This window comes from Fistularia commersonii, chromosome 9, assembly GCF_037954325.1.
Source record: "Fistularia commersonii isolate RoL2024-O1a breed Wild chromosome 9, RoL_Fcom_v1.0, whole genome shotgun sequence".
Lineage (NCBI taxonomy): Eukaryota > Metazoa > Chordata > Actinopteri > Syngnathiformes > Fistulariidae > Fistularia > Fistularia commersonii.
The window spans coordinates 3751914-3770752 of NC_141292.1; the positions used below are offsets into that span (position 1 = coordinate 3751914).

The following is an 18839-nucleotide window of genomic DNA, read 5'->3' on the forward strand; positions in this document are numbered from 1 at the left end:
TACATTTTATGAGCTTTCACGCATAAATGCTTGTATTTTGTGACTTTACCATTGCGTAAGAGGTATACCGCAATGCGGAGTAATGCTTATTATCTAAAAAAAATCATCCATTTTATTCCCGACGCAGATACGAGCCCTGTGAAATGCTGTTGGATGTCTATGAAACAGTTTATAAAATCAGAATCACATTGCTGGCCCATAAAAACTCTCCAAGGACCTCCCAGGTGCAAGCTGCTGCCAGACAGGTACACCACTGTTACTGCATTTCTTGCATATCAACTATATAAAGTGCAGTTATATTTTTACTCTCATTAATCTAAGTAATCCTAGGGCATCATATTTTATGTAAAGTGGAATACATGTTTTTTTTTTTTTTTTTGTGTTAGACATCCCAGTCTCCTCAGAGTCCGGATGCCGACCGCCAAGAGCCAGGAGCATCTGCAGAAAAGCATCCTGAGGCTCAGTCAGGGGGGAACGGCAGCCGGGAGGTTCTGCCCTCCCTACCTCCCACTGCAAACCACAACCAGGAAGAAGTAACAGAGGATGACTCCTTTGGCAACAGCCGTATGTACCTGTCAGGTTAGATAGGATTATTTCTACTACTATAGCAATGGCAAATTTTTCAGTGTTTGTCTTTGAAGGTGTTAATTTATTCACACGGGTGCGCTCATGTATTGGATCTAAAGTGATAATTTGCCCCTGGGACTTTTAATTTCTCCTTGTTTGGATCCCAAACGTAGTTAATATGCTGTTGTGTCCCTAATTTGGATAGAAATGTATTTTAAGTTTCCCTGATGAGCCATCAGCTATATTTGTCACACATGAGAGAAAGTCGCTCGTTTTGTAATCGCTTTTCTCGACCTTGTGCTGATTCTTGACGACGAGATGAAAACGGGAGTGTTTATAAATCACTGGAAAGATGAATTCGGCTGCTTAAAAAACAGAATCCTTTGCTGTGGTCTTACCAAACGCAGGCTCCATCGGGTCACTTGTGCTGGAATCCGACCGAGCAGTGATCGCGACATACTGTCTCATTAATGAGTTATTACTAGTTCTCACAACCAGTTAATAATTTCATTTTTCATCTGAAATATCAAACACTTCATTTCAAGCTTTGATCAAAAAACAATAAATGACAAATAAGTTAATAGAGTTTTAAGTTTAAGGGTGATAAAACCCTCACATGTGATGTAAATAAATTCACAAGCACAGCCTTTCATACACTTTCCCCTCTTCACTTGACGGGCCAGTTTTCATGGATTGGTAACTGCTATGGTTACTTATAAATGCACAGAGATTTCCTGTTAAGTGTTACGAGCCCAGCAGGTGTTAATCACTGGCTTAAACGAAAGCTAGAAAAGAAAAAAACAAGTTACTCGCTTAAGATAGGTTAAGATAAGATAAGATAAACTCTATTGATCCCCATAGGGGAAATTCCTCAACGTCAAAAGAGAAAAAAAAATAGAAAGAAATATGAATTTAAATATAAATAGAAAGGCAGAAGATGGAAGATAGCAAGACAAAAAAAAAATTACGAATAAATAGACAGCAGATATATAGACAGCAGACAACAACATCAGAGATGACAATGGGCAACATGAAGGAACAGTGTGGGTGAAAAATACATAACTAGAACTAAACAACAATATGAGTAGAGTGACAAAAATAAATAGCAATGAATAAGATAAATAGATATTGGCGTGATGTGTGTGGGCTTTGTGCTTTTTCAAATGACAAATGACCAAGTAAATAAAAAAGAAACAAAAAAAAAACAGCAATAAATACGAAACACAGAAAATATAAAATTCAGAGGTTTCATAATTGACAGACCTAAACAATAAATAAACATGTGTAGTTTTTCTTACGATCACAATGTAGATTCCGGGGGTTGTTCCTATCTCTGCAGAGGTACTGGAATCATTCATGGCCACAAGGGAGGCGATGCAAGTGCAGCAAAATGTGACAGTGTATGAATCCTTTGGCACCTCCACCCTCCCCAGCAGCATGGAAAGCCCTGTTAGCCCACACCAGGAGCTGGATGCTAAGCAGCACTGCGAGAAGCAGAAAGAGTCGGAGGAGAGCTTGTCTTTCCCCGCTGCATGCCATCTGGTGGTGTCCCGCTGTCTCTTCCTCATACTGGGGGTCAGGCCTGCTTGGGTGGAACCCAGCAAAAGAGAAAATGATCTGGCAGTGAGCACCGGAGTCAGGTGATGTCTGTTTTTTTGTATATGTTATTTATATTATTTATATATATGTATATATACTGCTCAAAAAAATAAAGGGAACACTTGAACAACACAATGTAACTCCAAGGCAATCACACTTGTGTGAAATCATAGTGTCCACTCAGGAAGCAACACAGATTCATTTTGACTTGTTTTAAGGACATTACATCAAAGTTGGATCAGCCTGGAGTTTGTTTTTACACTTTAATTTTGAGTGTGATTCCTAATCCAGACCTCCATGGGTTGATACAATTGATTTCCATCGATCATTTTTGTGTGATTTTGTTGTCAGCACATTCAACTGTGTAAAGAGCAAAGTATTTCATAAGAATGTTTCAGTCATTTAGATCTAGGATGTGCTTTTTAAGTGTTCCCTTTATTTTTTTGAGCAGTGTATATATATATTCATTTTTTAATTTATTTTTTTTATACTAGTTGGATTTCTTTGAAAAAAAGGTTATCGTATCTCTAAAAATGTGTCCGCTGAAATTTGCTTATGCTTCATTCTGCATAATTCTATTGGCAGGAAATCAACCGCATCCTTTGCGACAGATGAGAGCAGAAAACAGGTAAGGCCTTTTACTGTTCCACATTTGGTCTTAAACCTATTTGACAACCCTAATAAACTGTTTCCTTTAGTCTGACCAATCTAACCCCTCCTTGGGAACCTCTAAGAATAAAATGGGTAAGTAGAACGTACTTGTTGACAAGTTCACATACCCTGCATCCAGTATTTTAAAATTCCCCTTTAAAGAAATACTAGTTGAATTAAAATGTTGATACATGTAAAGGAGCTTATAACTGTTGGATAAAGGTACAGTAAATAACAAGTGAAATGAGATAGTTTGTTGATTTACTCCTGGCTGTGCACGATGACTCCCTGAATCTTGTTATTATGAAATTTTCCCATTTCATTTCGCCAAGTCCACAGCAGAACTGTTTTTTTTTTTTTTTTCTGTCTTTGTCTGTTTGAAAATAAGCCCCAGCAAAATATTTTGACCCCTCTGATCTGATCTAGGTTTGCCTCTTTGCTCGCTGGGCATCATGAAAGATGCTTGGGATCGCCTAAGACAGTGTATCAGCCCAACTACACCACTGTCCAGTAGTGGCAGCAACACTGGGCCAATATTACAGCAAGTCCTCCAATTTGTCTGTGGAAGCATGTACTACGTATCTGGTTTGGCACCGCCGCAGCCAAGCGGACAGATGTTTAGTGACGCAGACCCCAAGGCTATTACTTTTGCCCTGCTGCAGCAGCAACAGAGGGCAGAGGTATACAGATATTTCATTTATAAGGTTTTTAGCTTTCTGGAAACATGCGTACATAAACGAATACAGTGGCTCTTAAGATAAGAAAAACTTTATATGAGAATTTTTCAAGATATGAAGTGCGATTCGAGCAAATTTTATCCCTGATATCTGAAAAAAAATTCATGATATGAATACGAGAGCAAGAAATCAAAATTCTAAATAGGCACAGTACGCGCAAAGTGAGTTCCCACAACTAAAACATGCTTCATGTAGCTGCCGCAACTTCATGGTTTTTCTTTTTGATGTCCCTTGCATGATTAACATCCTTCTTTTTCAGGTTTTTTTATATATTAATATCCTTATTTTGTGAGTTTTTCGGTGCGAGTTGGAACAAATTAATTTGTTTTCCGTTATTTTAAATGAGGAAAATTCAGTTGAGATACAAAAAAAAAATCAACACAGGAACCCACTTAATGAAATTCGTATCTTAAGAGAGCACTGCATTTTGACTGTCTCTCCATCTTTTGCACGCATTAAATGCAATTATCTGTCCTGGTTTTTTCGACCAACCTCCTTACGGACTGTCTTCTTTGCAAAGGCGCGTCTCGAGGCCTTCTCTCAGATGTCAGCCTTCCTGTCAAAGATGGGGGAAAAGAGCAGTGGGCTCACAGCGTCTCCCCAACTACCTGCATTATTGCAGTCGGTGCAGCTCCAGTTCCTCTCAGGATGCTTCAGTTTGGGAACGCAAATTATTGGCTCTCAGTCCGAGGCTAATTACGAGATGCAGCATTACATGGTATATATAATAATCATTCAGTCACTGTGTTCCTGTGATCCATACTTGTGTTCACACTCACTTTTCACTTTGACCACCTTGTTTCGATAACATGCTGCGTAGTGAGGTGAAAAATAATTTATACAGTCTTTTATTGTCATATCTACTAAACCAGGGGTCGGCAACCCGTGGCTCTTTGATGCGTCTGATGCGGCTCCCTGTGGCTTATGAAAATAATCATTCAATTAAATGTAATAAAATTAAACTTAATTTAATTAAATTAAAAAGTGTTTAATTTTAGGTCGTTCATTTTTAAAATCTAATTTTAAATTTGAAGATTATGGCCATCTTGTAACATCTAGATAAAATGTGTTAAAATATTTTGGTCGCTCTTAATAAGCGACTGCACGCGTCCGTAAAAAGATGACAGTACAGACAGAAGAAGGAATTTTTGATTTGCTGCCGGTGGATAATTTAAGTTGGGCTTTTTCAAATAGACATGTCACATGTACAGTGTAGAAACGTGTTTCCCTGTACAGTGAAATTCCTACTTTGCTGTCCGCAGTGCATTTGGATACATTGCATAAAGGCAAAAAAATATATAACTTTATATACCGCGTCAATTCATTTTAAATTTCAGAAGGATTGTGTGGCTCCCGATGTCTTCTTACTGTGTGGAAACGGGTCCAAATGACTCTTTGAGTAGTGAAGGTTGCCGACCCCTGTACTAAACTAACTCCCAGGAGATCAAACCATTAACTCCCCCGTATGGTCACTCTAACAAAAAATACAGTTTAATGATCTTACTTTTTCTTCCAAGTCTGGCTCCTAAATGATTTCTCTCCATTCTTTTAAAGTCTGGTACATATTCGGCCTCTGCGGATAAACGAAATGAGCTGCAGTCGGCTGCCCACGCTTTCTACCAGCAGGTGATGCGTGTCCTCTGGCAGAGGGTCATAGCGGAAAAAGAACATCCGGGTATAGTCACTAATTTTTCAAGCGTTTTTACTTTTCGCTGTCCCTTTTGTACCATCTCAAACTTTGATATTGTCATTATCATGTTCAGGTTCCTGTCCACACCTACTCTTAGCCACAATGTTTGCACTAAACTTCTGCTACCAACCTGTGGACCTGATGCTGGTAATTGAATGCGGAATCCTGGAAATCCTCTCCACGGTGACCAATAACAGCTGCGCCCTGATGAACCAGGGCTGGTTTGCAGCCACATCGTCCGGATCCATGTTATTAAGCGGGGCTGTCAAATTAGCGTGCGCACGTTTGCTGCAGATATTGACCGTCGCTTCCAGGTGAGCTCTCTCAGGAAGCATGCATATGTCATATTGATCGGAGCACGACTCGCGTTTTCAAATTTTCCAACTTTTCCGACAGCTCCTGTGAGAATCTGCTCCCCGTGGATGTGTCCCACGCCCTGATGGAAGTGATGTGCGAACAGCTCCAAAATATATTGTGTACTCTCCAGCAACAGCAGGCGGCCGAGAGAGGAACAGCCGAGGGAGCGGATTTGGATGACGGTAAAAGCTCGTGTGTAGTTGGTGCGGAGTATTTTATATTCTTTGAAGCTTTTTCTGCAATGCTCTTTCAGAATAGTGTGCAACAGCAATCAGAGGTTTTTCAACACCTTCATTTCTCTAGCTATTACTGAAGTTTATGCAACTTGGATTTGTATGTAGAGCTAAAAAATCTGAATACACACGTGCCATCAAAATGTATTATGGTCCACTATGTAAAAATGTGTTATTAAGAATTTTTATCATTTATTCTGTCACCTTCAAAACAACACAAATTTATATCACAGCATGAAGATATTAAAATTCCAATAAAAGCTTGACAGACGTTCTCCATTATCGGTTGTATAATTAGACAATATAGCTAATGTCTCCTGTGGCTAAGTACAACCCTCTCTCCTCTTTGCAGGGGCAGAAAGCAGTCGAGTGGTGGAATCTCAGCTTGCAGATTTCCTCGTGTTTTTGCGGCGTGTGCTGTCCTTAAGAGTGATGAAAACGCTCTCTACGCTTGTCAAATGGATTGATCCACTTATGGCCATTATTTCCGACAAGTGCTCTTCTTCAGGTAACACCCGTTATGTTTGAAGAAAGAATTTGTATTGTTTGCAATGCAGAAATGTTGCAGTAATTTATTCATTTTCATTCTCTCCACCTCTTTCCCCTCTCAGGATCTCCATGCTTCCAGAACCTTCGCACTAAGCTCTTGGCTTTCCATGTTTTAGAACGACTGTTACCCGCTTGCTCCGATCCAGGTCAAATTCAAAAAGTAAGCTGGTCAAACGCATGTGACTTAATTTCTTTGCATTAAATTATTCATTAAGAAAAAAAAAAAGACAGGCCTCCTGATATTGTCACCACGCAACCGTTTAAGAAAATGAATGCGATGGACTTTCAATGTGACTGTTTATCTGTCCTTGTAGATTGTTAAGAGCCTTTTCCAGTTGTTGTCCTTTTACATGTGGGAGGAGCCATTATCTGTGGGGAACCAAGAGGACATGGCAGAGAAAGATACCGGGGTACTGCAGAGAAAACACTAATAATGTCATAAATAACCATTAATGCAATGGAAAAAGTCACACCTTGCTATATAATTTTCATCTGTAGGTATAACATTAATGTGTAATGCTGAACAAAATGGACTTAATCATCTGTCTTAGTAAAATGCAATGTCTTTCTTTTACTTTTTCCATTTGAAGACTATAGAATAGACGTGGGCCGGTTTGATAAAATCATCAACTGCCACCGCAGGTCAATTTATTATCAGGCTTGTATAGGCAGCGTCAGATAGATGTGAAGTTATATTTTCCAGGATAAACTCTGGCCCGGTGTCACATTTCAAGTCAGTTTACTAACTTCCGTATATGTCTGAATACATTGTGTGAATTTTAGGTGAACTTCAAGAGACAAAAGTATAATCGTTATTACAAAGAAATGGAGATTAAGTTTCATTTCTAATAAAATGCAGAAAACGGAAATATAATTTTCCAGATAGGCAATTTTAACCCTTTAGTTATATTTGGAATATGTGACGTATGTGTCTTCAGCAAATCATTCACCGGCTGATCGATGTATATTGCTGATATATGGTACTTTGGTGTTATCCATTCTTTGCAGAACCCAGGCAGCTATGATGAATGTATTCCCATTGGAGATTTTTCCTTTGACCCACATAAATTAATCTGCTGTTCTTTGGAGAGCGGCAACGTCCTCTCCCATGGCTCTGGAGGGAAAGGCTACGGTCTGGCAACTACCGCCATCACTTCTGGCTGTTTCATATGGAAGGTAGTCAGCCAACACATCAATCTAGTTTTTTTTACAACGAGATGATTTTACCTTTCAGCTCTTGGGCCGGTTTTATTTCTGATTTGCGCTGCGTGTTGACCCGGTGACGTGACGTGTTCCTACCTTCTCCCCGTAGTTCTACATCACCAAAGAAAACCGCGGCAACGAAGGCACATGTATTGGCATTTCACGCTGGCCGGTCCGAGACTACAACCACCATACCACCACTGACATGTGGCTATATCGTGCTTATAGCGGCAATCTGTACCACGGAGGAGAACTTTTCCGAACTCTTCCCTCCTTTACCCAGGGTGATTCGATCACCTGCATCCTGGATATGGAGGCTCACACGATATCTTTCGCTAAGAATGACAAGGTTTGTCTAAGTATCCGCAGCAATGATCTTCATTCTGATTCACCGCGGAATTATTTATTTGTATTTTTCTGTTGCTTTTTTTCCCCAATGCTAGGAGCCCAAGTTGGCATTTGAAGGTGTGGTTGCCTCCGAATTATACCCTTGTGTGTTGTTCTACAGTAGCAACCCTGGAGAGAAGGTACATGAAGTTTCTCACAGTCCCAGTTTTTAATCCCAACACGAGTTTCCTGAAAACACTAAAATTCCATGGTATTTTTGACACGATATTTCTGTGAGTGTATCTTTGACTTATACTATTACAAGAAATCATGTGCGATATCAAAAATCGTGTGCGTCCCCCTCAGGTGGCACTGTCCGATCTCCAAATGAGGGGAATGCCCAGCAAGCTCCTTCCCGGCGATCCTCTCTGCAGCCCTCAAACCACTGTTCTGCTGGAGTCAACCGTGCAGCTCCTCCGTCGACTTCATCAGTGCGATCAGTGGTGTCCCCGCATCAACCAGTACATCCACGCCCACCTGGAGCTGATCGGGCCTCTGCTGAAAAACGATGACTCAGGAAAAGGCAGCACAGGTCGGTTGAAATCCAATTTTCAATTTGGATGTGCGTCTACGCACCTTGAAGTAATGATTGTAAATCAAATCTTTTTAAACCGTCCCTGTCGTACGATCTTAGAGAAAGAAGAGAGTGAAAATGAGAAAGTCCACACTGGCGGTGACTCAAGAGATTTCCTGGCCCATCGTTGCACCCTGTCCGAGAGCAAGCTGGCGGTACTCTGCAGCGATGTGTGGCCGGTATTGGCCCTGATCGGAGGCGTAGACAGCGGCCTGCGTGCCGGAGGTTTGTGTCTGCACAGGTCCAGTGGGCGCCGAGCCATTCTGCTCGGCGTCCTGAAAGAAAGAAGCTCCCTGGCCAAGCTTCAGTGGGAAGAGACGGACCTCTTTGTCAGGTACTACAATAAATATGTCCACCAATGTACCGTTCAGAACATTGTCTAAATTGTGGTTCTCATTAACATCCATTGAGTAGTTTGTATGTTTTTCTTGTCTTGTGCCTTTGAGTATATTATTATTATTATTGTTGTTCTGTATAATTCTTTTCTGTTTTTCTTCTTCTATGATTTGTCTAACATTTTGCTTCAGTTTTATCATTTTTTCCCCCTGATCTTACTTTCTTCTTGCTTCTCCTTCTTCATACTTAAATCCATTAATCCCTGTCGAATCCGTCCTGGTGTCACTCGATGCTGTATCTGTGGGCTCTTGCCATCCAACCCAATAACTAAGCTCCATGAATTCTTGGTCACCCAGCGACACGCCAATCACCTCATTGGAGCCCTTTGACATGTCCTGCTGTGACGTCACCCGACTTGGAGGTCTCAAACCAACGTTGTTGTTAGATCTGATATATTTGATGGGGCTGCTGGAGGAGCAGGGATGGCTCGGGCTGTATCCAATTGCAAGAAGGAGATACTCGGAGGAAAGCGCGAGAGAGACCGAGACACAGCAGTGCACGGATGAAAACCCGTCGGAAAGTATCAGATGGCCGACAGACGATGAACGGAAACCTTGTGAGCAGCAGAAGGTTGAGACGGACCCCTCGTCGCCGTCGCCCGCGACCCAAGAGCCCATGAAGTCCTCAAACCGGGAGTCTCCCTGTGCACCTCAGCCTCCGCAGTCATCGCAAACCTCCAAAGTGAACGCCTTTGCCCTCGAACTGCGAGCCGTCAAGGTCTCGTACCTTCTCGTCGGAGCTTTGAAATCCCTCGCCGTCGTTTTCAGCTGCGAGAAGCTATCGGACTTGCTTCTCATGTCTAAACCCGACCCCGTCAGTCCCTCGGTGAGTCCTCTCTCCAGTCCCAGCTCGGACCAGACCAGAGCCGGCGGTAAACAATGGGACGAGAGTGCCGAACTGAGGTCGGTGCTGCAGTACATGGTCCAGAGTATGGTGAAGTGGGCTGTCAGGCCCTGTCCCATAAAACAGAGAGTTTCTCTATCCGACTTGGAAAGGGCTCAAGTCATGATTTACAAAGGAGCCCTCAGCAAACAGCAGGACAAAGAATGTAAAGGTATCTATGCTATTGATTTGATAACAAATACCCTTGTTGACGTTTAAGATTTAATTTATTGCCGTAAGGCTGCATTTTTTTATAAGTCAAAGTTTTTTGCAGATTTTCAGTCACAAAAATTAGGGCCCATATCTAACTGAACATCATGCTGAACCACAAAATGAAAAGATACTATAGTGAGGATGTGGCTTTGGCAAATTTATGTATGCTTATCCTTAGGAACGTCATAAATTCTCTATTTAATGCAAGACCTCCCATGATATATTGTCATATTGTGCAATATATTATTAATATTATGTCATATTGTGTATTCCTTGGAGCTTGATTTGAGTATATAAAGATAACAATTCTGCTGTGCTAATATTTTGAGGCATATAACAAATTTCCAACACTGCCAAATATTGGGGAGGTATCTAAACTTCATCACATTGCCCTTGCAGAATCAGGCCACCATTCTTCCTCTCAGCCAATTTCCAAGTCGTCGAGCTCCGTCTCCTTATACAGCGCTGGCTCGGAAGGCACTGCCGTTTTTGGTCAGTCGAACAGGGCCTCTGTTTCATCCTCCAACACTGAGCTGGCTTCGTCTCTGCCAACAAACCTCCAGACAGATGCTATAGAAAATTTCAACCCTTTCCTCCCCATCAGCCTTCTTCAGTGAGTACAATATGTTTTAATTATAAACTCTGGCAATAGAATTTTGACCACAACAAGGTGACTTCGGCCATTGAATACACTTGAGCAAAGTTACCACAAAATTCACGTTGAGTTGTAATTTCATGTGGCTGCTGATTGCGATAGAATTCTGTCTTTTGGCAACAGGAAATTTTCTGAAGTCCAGGGAAAGGGTGAGTTAGGACTGGTATAAGAAGACATTCTGCTTCCGCAGTCTTACGCCAAACCGCAGCTCTGCCTGGTTTAATTTACTCCTAACCCAGCCGTGTGATTTCTATGCCTGTATTTTGTCTTTATTAATTCTGCGACTTGAACAGAAATAGCCACGGTGTGAAAAAGTCGCAAAAAAAAAAAAAAAAGACAAGGAATGGAGTTTGATGAACGTAATCAGCCTTGTGTCAGATGCTTGAATGTCACGCAGAATTGATTGTCGATGAAACAAGATGTACCAGGTGTAAACACAATCAAAGATGGATTTAAAATGAGCCATTGACCAGTACGTTGGTCAGTCAATTCAGTTGGCTGATATCGGCCTTCCGAGCAGACTTCAACCAGGGGAACGCACACTGTTTCCAAGTGGTTATTTAATTGATGTTGTGTTTTACTCGTTCACTTGCAGGATTTTCACCGCCATCGATATACTCATAACTGATGATCACTGTTTGTTTTCAAGTTGTGTCATTAACAGGCTGAAATCAGAACATAGTGCAAAGACTTATCTTATCTTATCCTATCCTATCTTATGTTAAAGACATACCAAATAGTTATTTCCCAAATAAGTCTTGTTGCTCCTCTGTCCAACATTGACTTTTCCTGTTTACTTAATTTTCACTTTAACTAGAATCAAAACTACGTCTGAAGAATTTCTGACATTATCCTTGTGTTAATCCATGTCAACAGTAACTTGTTAGTATACCCTATTTGACAGTGTCACATGTAAGGAACAGTACTTTTCTATATCCCGATGCAAAGGATATCAACCTAATTATCAATTCGATACCCATCCAAAGGTTCAGTACGATCAGTCTTTATTATAAGTGCCTTTAGATGTCAGAAATGCCAAAAGGTCAAGACTGTGGAGTGGAGCACGGTTTTCATTTTCTTTATCACTTTATATTTTGTATTTTCAATCCCTTCAGGCACATGGTGCTAACTCGGTTCCCTACGCTTACGGGCCTGGTTAGCAACCCCCCAGTGCTGCATCCTTGCTTCACCCTGGCCACCTCTGCCTCTTGTGATGCCTTCACAGAGCAGCAGACTAGCTTCATGGAGCCGGGTCCCTGCAGCACACAGGCCAGAAGCAGCCTGGGTAAGAGCAAGCGCAATACCAGTGGGAAATCAGTACAGCGCATTAGTCTGAAACCAAATAAAATGTCAAAATCAATCTTCTCCAATCATTTTATACGCTGATGATCAATCAAGATAGTCTTCAAGAAAAATTGTGCTAGTTCTTCCCATTTGTGTAGTCTTTAACAAATATCATTCACATTCACACATGCTAGCAGTGTAATCAGTTACATTACTTGAGAAACGTGAGATCGCTGAATTAAGAGGATGGACGTACATTACCAGTCATAAAGTGGGAAATGTATCTTGCATGATTTGATTTGTGCTGCTATTTATTGCCGCTCAGAACAGCATGAGAACTGTGACGCTTTTGTTAACGGATATATAACACAAATTAATGCATGACACTATTTGTGAACGCACATGAGTGAACGGCACCATTTTTCAGCACTTTTAATCAGATTTTTTCAGCTTGAGGTCTTGGACTTTTATTTAAACCTATTTGTCTGACTTTTATATCTCAGCTTACCGTAATTTCCGTCCTTTTGAGCGCACCTGAATATAAGCTGCACCCGCAAAAAATAACTAAATGAATATATGCGTACTAAAATCCGCAGGTGTCCACATTGTAACATGCGATATTTACACAGAAAGATGTTACACAGAAACATTTTTTTAAAACTTTCAATTAAATACATAGCGGTAACATCCACAAATATGTACTGGAAATGTTTTTTTTCTTAGCAGTGCCTGATGAAAAAGATTAATAATGAATAAAACAAGAAAAACTTTTCCCTGTAATTTGCTTGGTCTGATGCGACAAGGCTAAATATTTTAGCAGCATGAAACTCGTTGGCCCAAAAAAATCCATAAACTAGCCGCATCACTGTTTAAGCTGCAGTGTTCAAAGTGTGTGGAAAAAAGCAGTGGCTTATAGTCCGGAAATTACGGTATATTAGGAATTAACAGGCTAATGCAAGTCAGGTTGAGATATTTCAAAAATATGGCACATTTAGATTTTGAACGCTTCTATGAGACTGAGATAGTGTTTTTTTTTTCATCGTGTTCCGACAAATTTAGGATGAATAAAATTCATAAATGTAGCTTTGGGGTTGTTTTTGTTGTCCTTTTTTTTGTGTACTTTTCTCCTCACCCACCAGAACGGACACAAATGTTCGTCACCAGTCGGTTGCTAGAAATGGGATTCTCAATGAGACATATCTACTGGGCCATGGAGGCAGCAGGTACTGCTTTGAGGAGACTGTCTGATATTTCCATTTATCTTTCATATGCTTTTTTTCATATGCCTCAATCATTTTATTTAGCGTGTGGGCGCGGAAAACTTTTATTTCCAAATAAGGAGAAAATTGAACATTATAGAAAACTCAAAATGAAATCTGATCTTGCGCTGTTACACGGACCAAATCAGCTTTCCTGTTAATGAAAACATTAACAAGCTTTTTCCTAGAACTGTAAGGAAAATAATGTCCAGCAATATGTTTTTCTTAGGAATTTTTGTGCTTATAATCAATGCGCAGAAGCAAAAATATTTAATTGTTGCTCAAATTCTTTTAATGGAGCATATTTTGTCTTTACAATCTGAATCTCATTCAAACGTTGCAGATCCTGTGGCGTTAATTTCACCATGTAGGAAAGGTGAACCAGTTCAGTAATTGTGCATGGCACAGTTCACACGCACCAGAAATATAAAAGACTGGGTGTAGTTGTGCCATTTTATTGTTTATTCTTTTCACTGGTATTTGAAACCTACGTTCTTGAATTCCCCTCACTTATTGTACCGCACAGTTCACACATTTGTCACATCCTTGGTTATTTGCTGGCCATTTCATTGTCCAGCCTTACCTAAGATAGCATGAGTTTGCATGATTATCCGGTGTTGAATTCCGTCGTGACTCTGTGATCCACCCTGTTTTTAAACCTCAACAGTTTAAATTCCCTGTGGTCCCTCCCAGATGTAGCAGGTGACTTGGACTCACAAACCATTGAGGTGCTGGCCAGCTGGATGCTGGAGCACCCCCTGACTGAGGAGCAGCAGGTGGCCGAGTCCCAGAGACAAGAAGGTGCCCTGGACATGCCGTCCCCAGACGGACCGGATACGGTACAATGTCCTGAACGCTCGGCCAGTCAGCCCAACGAAAGGTCGGCGGCACAGACACTTTAGAATACCATTTCACTTAATCTCCCAATACAGAACATGGATTTGACATTTTGTGTTCAGTTTATTGCCAGGCCTTGATTGGATTGAGCGGGAGAACTTCCTTGACGTCCATCTGACCAGAAACAGGCCTCCTCCAGCACGGCGGAGACGTTCAGGCCCGAGTCAGAGGACCTCCTTTCGAAGGGCAGGTCAGCGTACCAGATTTACAGTTAGATTAAAACAGATTATTTGTTGCCTAAAATACACATCCATTCAAAAAGGGATAAAAATCAGAAAGAATGATTTGCTTCATTTGAAACCAATATTTTTTGATTAGATTCCAGTTTTGTTTTTACTGAAGGACTTTTAAAACAGACGGTTCATCACTTTTAAAAACCACACATTGAGTATAATAGCATAAATGGGAGGACACAGATTTTAACAGTAACTGCCACGCCTTAAACATCTGCTTTTTTCCATTTCAACCGTTTGGTCCGAATTTTTTTTTTCAGATTTACCCTCACCCAGCCCCCTCCCACAGCTCTACCAGCAGCACGCCTCCATCGGCGACTGGCCGGAGCACGTCGAGTTCCATCCCTTCTCTGCCGAGGAGGAATCGGAGTTGGGCTACATGGATGACCCGTACCATGAGGAGACCTATGAAGACCTCCTCACTCCTTCCTTCTTCAGCTTGGAGAGAGAAACGCTTCAGATCGTAGAGGTGATTCACTCATCACGAAGGCTGCATAGCACGGGAAAATCCAAAATTCCATCATCATTTCTGAAATGACAAACAGTTTGGTTTAAACTGTAAAAAGCCACATGAAACAAAAATGACATCACTGCTAAGTTCATTGTTGTTATTATCGTTGTTGTTTATGAAATGTTATTGTAGAAATCTGAACAAAGTAGGGGGATTTTTCGCATTCCTTACCGCCACTTTCAGATCCGAATGAAGCTGTGAAGGCCTGATCGGTGTTTTTATGCAGCCTTCATTTTGCTCCACTCAAAAACCCTCACGTTTTTGTCATCTGGAATATTAAAAATCGTGCGACGACCCCGTCTTTCAGGCAGGAGAAGAACAAAGTCAGATGGTGAAGTGTGAGCTGTGCAACACCCTCACCTTGCAATTCAACAATCACATCAAGCGCAGACATCCGGGCTGCGGGCAGAGCGCTGCACGCAAAGGCTACGACAGCACGGGGGCCTATGTGGATGTCTGGTTCAAAGGGGAATGCGGCTCCAACTTCCCCTTCTACCTCCTCTGCACCTCATGCAGAGACAAGTATCTTGCTGCAAACACGAATGATACAAGTTCCAAATATGAAAGGTGAGCCACGTCATTCTGTGAAAAGATGTGGAATGATTGTTCATTGAATTTTTTAAGATAAAATGAGATATACTTTATTGATCCCCATCGGGGGAATTCTTTTGTTATAGTTACAGTGTCAATGAATAGGGGAATAAATATAAATTGAGAGAGAAATAAAAGATCACAAAAGATATCCACAAATAAATAGACAGCAACAACAACAAGGATGAGAATAGACGACAGAATGGGGGGAAAAGAACACTTTGAAGTCAAGGGTATCTGTTATTAATCTTATCACAATAAGGACTGAAAAGAATAATCTTTCTTATTTTGACTTTCTTCTCTTTTTCTTTAGCATTAGAGGACTGACGTGCGATTTGGTTGGCCAGATGGACAGCACCTCTGATGGTGAGGAAGATCACGCTCCTGATAAAATACAGCGGTTGTGTAACTATGACGTACACTGTTATAATAGCGCTGGTGTGTATCTTTTTATTCAGATGATTGGGAAATGTGCCACCAGGGGGAGTGGGACACAGACAAGCTGACCGGGCTCGAGGATTTTGGGGTCTTGCTAAGACCGTTGGGACTGACTGAGAAGAAGCTGGTGCCTGACCCCATCACCTTCTCTGAGCCAGATCCCCTGGGATCCCAGGTTTACAGCTCAGCTGATCCTATGAAAGCCATAGTTCCCAAAGGTGCTTTTATTTGCTTCTTCGTTGGCACTTTTGGTTTCGAGGGCCGTCAGTCTTTTATTTCACAACCGCATTCAAATCACACCATCATTTAGCAGTCACAGAATAATATCCCGTTCCTGGTATTCTGAAGAGAGGATTCCCTATTTGGACTCTGCTCACCATGTAAACCTACCCCATGTCATGGTTCTTAACTGCCGTTTGACATTTTGAACTGGATGTGCTTATCCACTAATGGACCGCCTGGATTGTGTTTTGTCCTCGCCAGGGAGTGCTCTCGTGGAGCAGAAGACCTCTCTTAGCCTCGGACAACAAGCGCTATCTCTGAGGGACTCTTATGACAGGCTGAAAGCTCTCAGGAGGGTCACCTCAACAGCCCAGATTCTCTTAGCCTACAGCATGGTGATGAGAGCGCTCTCCCAGACGGCTTCTTGGTAGGTTCGACTGAATCACACCGATTTACCGATCAACTATTAGCCTCTCTGTCGTTTACGTTTGTAATAACATGTTGGTTGTTTTATTTTGCCTTCTCTCCAGCGCTAGGGTGTGTAACCAATCGAACGGGCTGGAGTCCTTGGGCCTGGCAGACATCCGCGTGCTGGTGCGTTTGATGACTCTGGCAGCAGGAGGCAGGGCTCACAACAACGGAGGTGGACAGTCCAGCGCAAACGGGGCGGCCACTGAAAACACCAACGCCGGCTGCCTCAGCTTTCTAACCGCAGCCATCGGCAGTGTCGTGTCGCACAGCCCTCTTGCTTACAGGCAGCTGGTGGAAATATGCACTCAGGTCAGTTTTGTTGCTTGTTGTCGACATGGATTTATTTGTGAATTAGTTTTAACATGTACCGGTAATCCTCCACTCCTAGCCCTTACATACTACACAAACAAATAATATATCTCCTCGAAAAATTGAATCTTTTAAAAAGTTTGCATGCAACTACTTGTCCTAAAAAACAGCATTCAGATGTATTTGCACTCATTGTGTAATCATAAAGTTTCCTTATGATTCTTTTATCATAGATTAACACTAGACCATTGATTTAAAAGTTGGTTTTAAACTGAGTGGATAGCATGGGTGTAAACTTGTGACAGTAAAACAACCGTCTTGTGATATTCATATAAATAGCAGTGTATTTCACACCGAAGATCACCGATCCAAGGAGGCGGCAACTCCGTTTATTGTCTGTCAGTATGAGTGATTATCTTTTCTGGAGCATACTCTTATATACGGCCAGTCCCAAAAATATTACGTTTTAAAAACGTGAGAGAGAATCTTGACATGGAAATTGCATGACAATCTGAATGACACTGTAAAATTAACTGCAAGGTTTCTCGAATCCGAAGAAACAGGAAGACAGATTAAAATGTAAATTTGTCTCCAAGTTTGATGTGGTAAAGCTGTTGAAAAAGTGCGGTAAAGCTGTGATCTGTGGAAAAAAATCTGTTCACATGCAAATGTAAGCGCAGCGAATTAAATCACTAATCGAACCCGGGTGATTGATGAGATTTATTGAACGGTACTGATCAGTGATATGCACTTTTATGCTGTTTCCATGACCTAAAGGTATAATTTCATCAGTCAAACTTGCATCAAAAGCAGTGAGAGTTCTTAACTATTGAATATAACCGCCCACAGGACTTAATGGTTGCGGCGACAGGGGTGAGCATCGGTGCGACCAGCGACCAGCAGCAGAGTGGGTCTCTGGCCAGTGAATCCGTTAGCCAGGGTGCCCAGAGGGACTGCAACGATCCGATGCCCCCGGAATTTTTGGTCACGCAAAGTCTTGTGTCTCTTCTGACGGAAAAGGGACTTCACCCTTATTGTGCCGATAGACCCGAACACGAAACTAACGGTAAAACTTATTACTTTTAACAGTTGCAGGTTTGGTTTTAGATATTCATTATGACGTCCTAATATCCTTGATATAGATGCAGGAAACCAAGGGTCTTCATCATCCTTGCCCTCGTCCCCTCTCCCCCACCTGGGTGCCAGGGTGGGTCCTCTGGAGCTTGCGAATGCATTGGCTGCATGTGTGTTGTCTGCACGGTTGACCAGCAAACATCGCCAGTGGGCTGCGCAGAAGCTTGTCCAGGCCTTAGCCGTGACAGGAAGGGACGGTCCACATCGGCCCCAAACCTACTGTGACCTAGCTGGCGACTTGCGCAAATGTCCTCTGAAGAGGCTGGAGGGACACTACAACAAGGTGAGGGGAGATTGATGATATGTATATTTTTGACACGATAACTGTTACGCTGCTGTGACAAAGGAATTTCCCCTATGGGGATCAATTGAAGTTTATCTTATAACTTTGTGACAAACTGCTCGGGCAAATTACTCCGAAACAGGGATTTCAAAAAAAATCTGCAATTATTGCACCTTTTTTAAGTATTCCCTAAATCAGTTCATTCTTTGTGTAAAAAAAAATTGTCATGAAAGTACATAAGCAAGGAATCCAGTCGAGGTACCGTGATTTCCGGACTATAAGCCGTTACTTTTTTCACACTTTGAACATTGCGGCTTAAACACTGATGCGGTTAATTTATGGATTTTTATGGGGGAGTGGCTAACAAGCTTCATGCCGCCAAAACATTTACCCTCGTCTCATCGGACCAATGAAATTACTGTGAAATTCTGAGGCCGTTCAATTCCGACACTGAGGAAGACGACTTTAATAATTTTAGTCCACAGGAGGAAGACGGAGATCGCGATCAGCTGGA

At 41.7% G+C, this 18839-nt stretch overlaps 1 protein-coding gene across 10 annotated transcripts in view; it reads left to right on the forward strand.

Moving 5' to 3' along the window:
- LOC147230990 (putative E3 ubiquitin-protein ligase HERC1) overlaps positions 1–18839 on the forward strand; it is a 50493-nt gene that overhangs the window by 14571 nt on the left and 17083 nt on the right. For 4 of the 10 annotated variants that reach the window (XM_086152016.1, XM_086152015.1, XM_086152024.1 and 1 more), the window contains 32 exons: positions 128–245; positions 387–579; positions 1907–2207; positions 2752–2794; positions 2865–2910; positions 3244–3497; positions 4075–4272; positions 5109–5229; positions 5318–5558; positions 5641–5783; positions 6187–6342; positions 6446–6543; positions 6698–6793; positions 7392–7559; positions 7696–7935; positions 8030–8113; positions 8280–8505; positions 8608–8881; positions 9216–9997; positions 10438–10651; positions 11809–11978; positions 13117–13200; positions 13930–14116; positions 14196–14323; positions 14627–14835; positions 15185–15444; positions 15782–15834; positions 15927–16124; positions 16390–16555; positions 16659–16908; positions 17758–17974; positions 18051–18325. In XM_086152016.1, the coding sequence (XP_086008142.1) occupies positions 128–245; positions 387–579; positions 1907–2207; positions 2752–2794; positions 2865–2910; positions 3244–3497; positions 4075–4272; positions 5109–5229; positions 5318–5558; positions 5641–5783; positions 6187–6342; positions 6446–6543; positions 6698–6793; positions 7392–7559; positions 7696–7935; positions 8030–8113; positions 8280–8505; positions 8608–8881; positions 9216–9997; positions 10438–10651; positions 11809–11978; positions 13117–13200; positions 13930–14116; positions 14196–14323; positions 14627–14835; positions 15185–15444; positions 15782–15834; positions 15927–16124; positions 16390–16555; positions 16659–16908; positions 17758–17974; positions 18051–18325 (6193 nt within the window). Of the gene's footprint in view, positions 1–127; positions 246–386; positions 580–1906; positions 2208–2751; positions 2795–2864; positions 2911–3243; positions 3498–4074; positions 4273–5108; positions 5230–5317; positions 5559–5640; positions 5784–6186; positions 6343–6445; positions 6544–6697; positions 6794–7391; positions 7560–7695; positions 7936–8029; positions 8114–8279; positions 8506–8607; positions 8882–9215; positions 9998–10437; positions 10652–10816; positions 10843–11808; positions 11979–13116; positions 13201–13929; positions 14117–14195; positions 14324–14626; positions 14836–15184; positions 15445–15781; positions 15835–15926; positions 16125–16389; positions 16556–16658; positions 16909–17757; positions 17975–18050; positions 18326–18839 lie in introns of all 10 variants that reach the window. The other 6 variants (XM_086152021.1, XM_086152018.1, XM_086152017.1 and 3 more) reach the window with 6 other exon arrangements.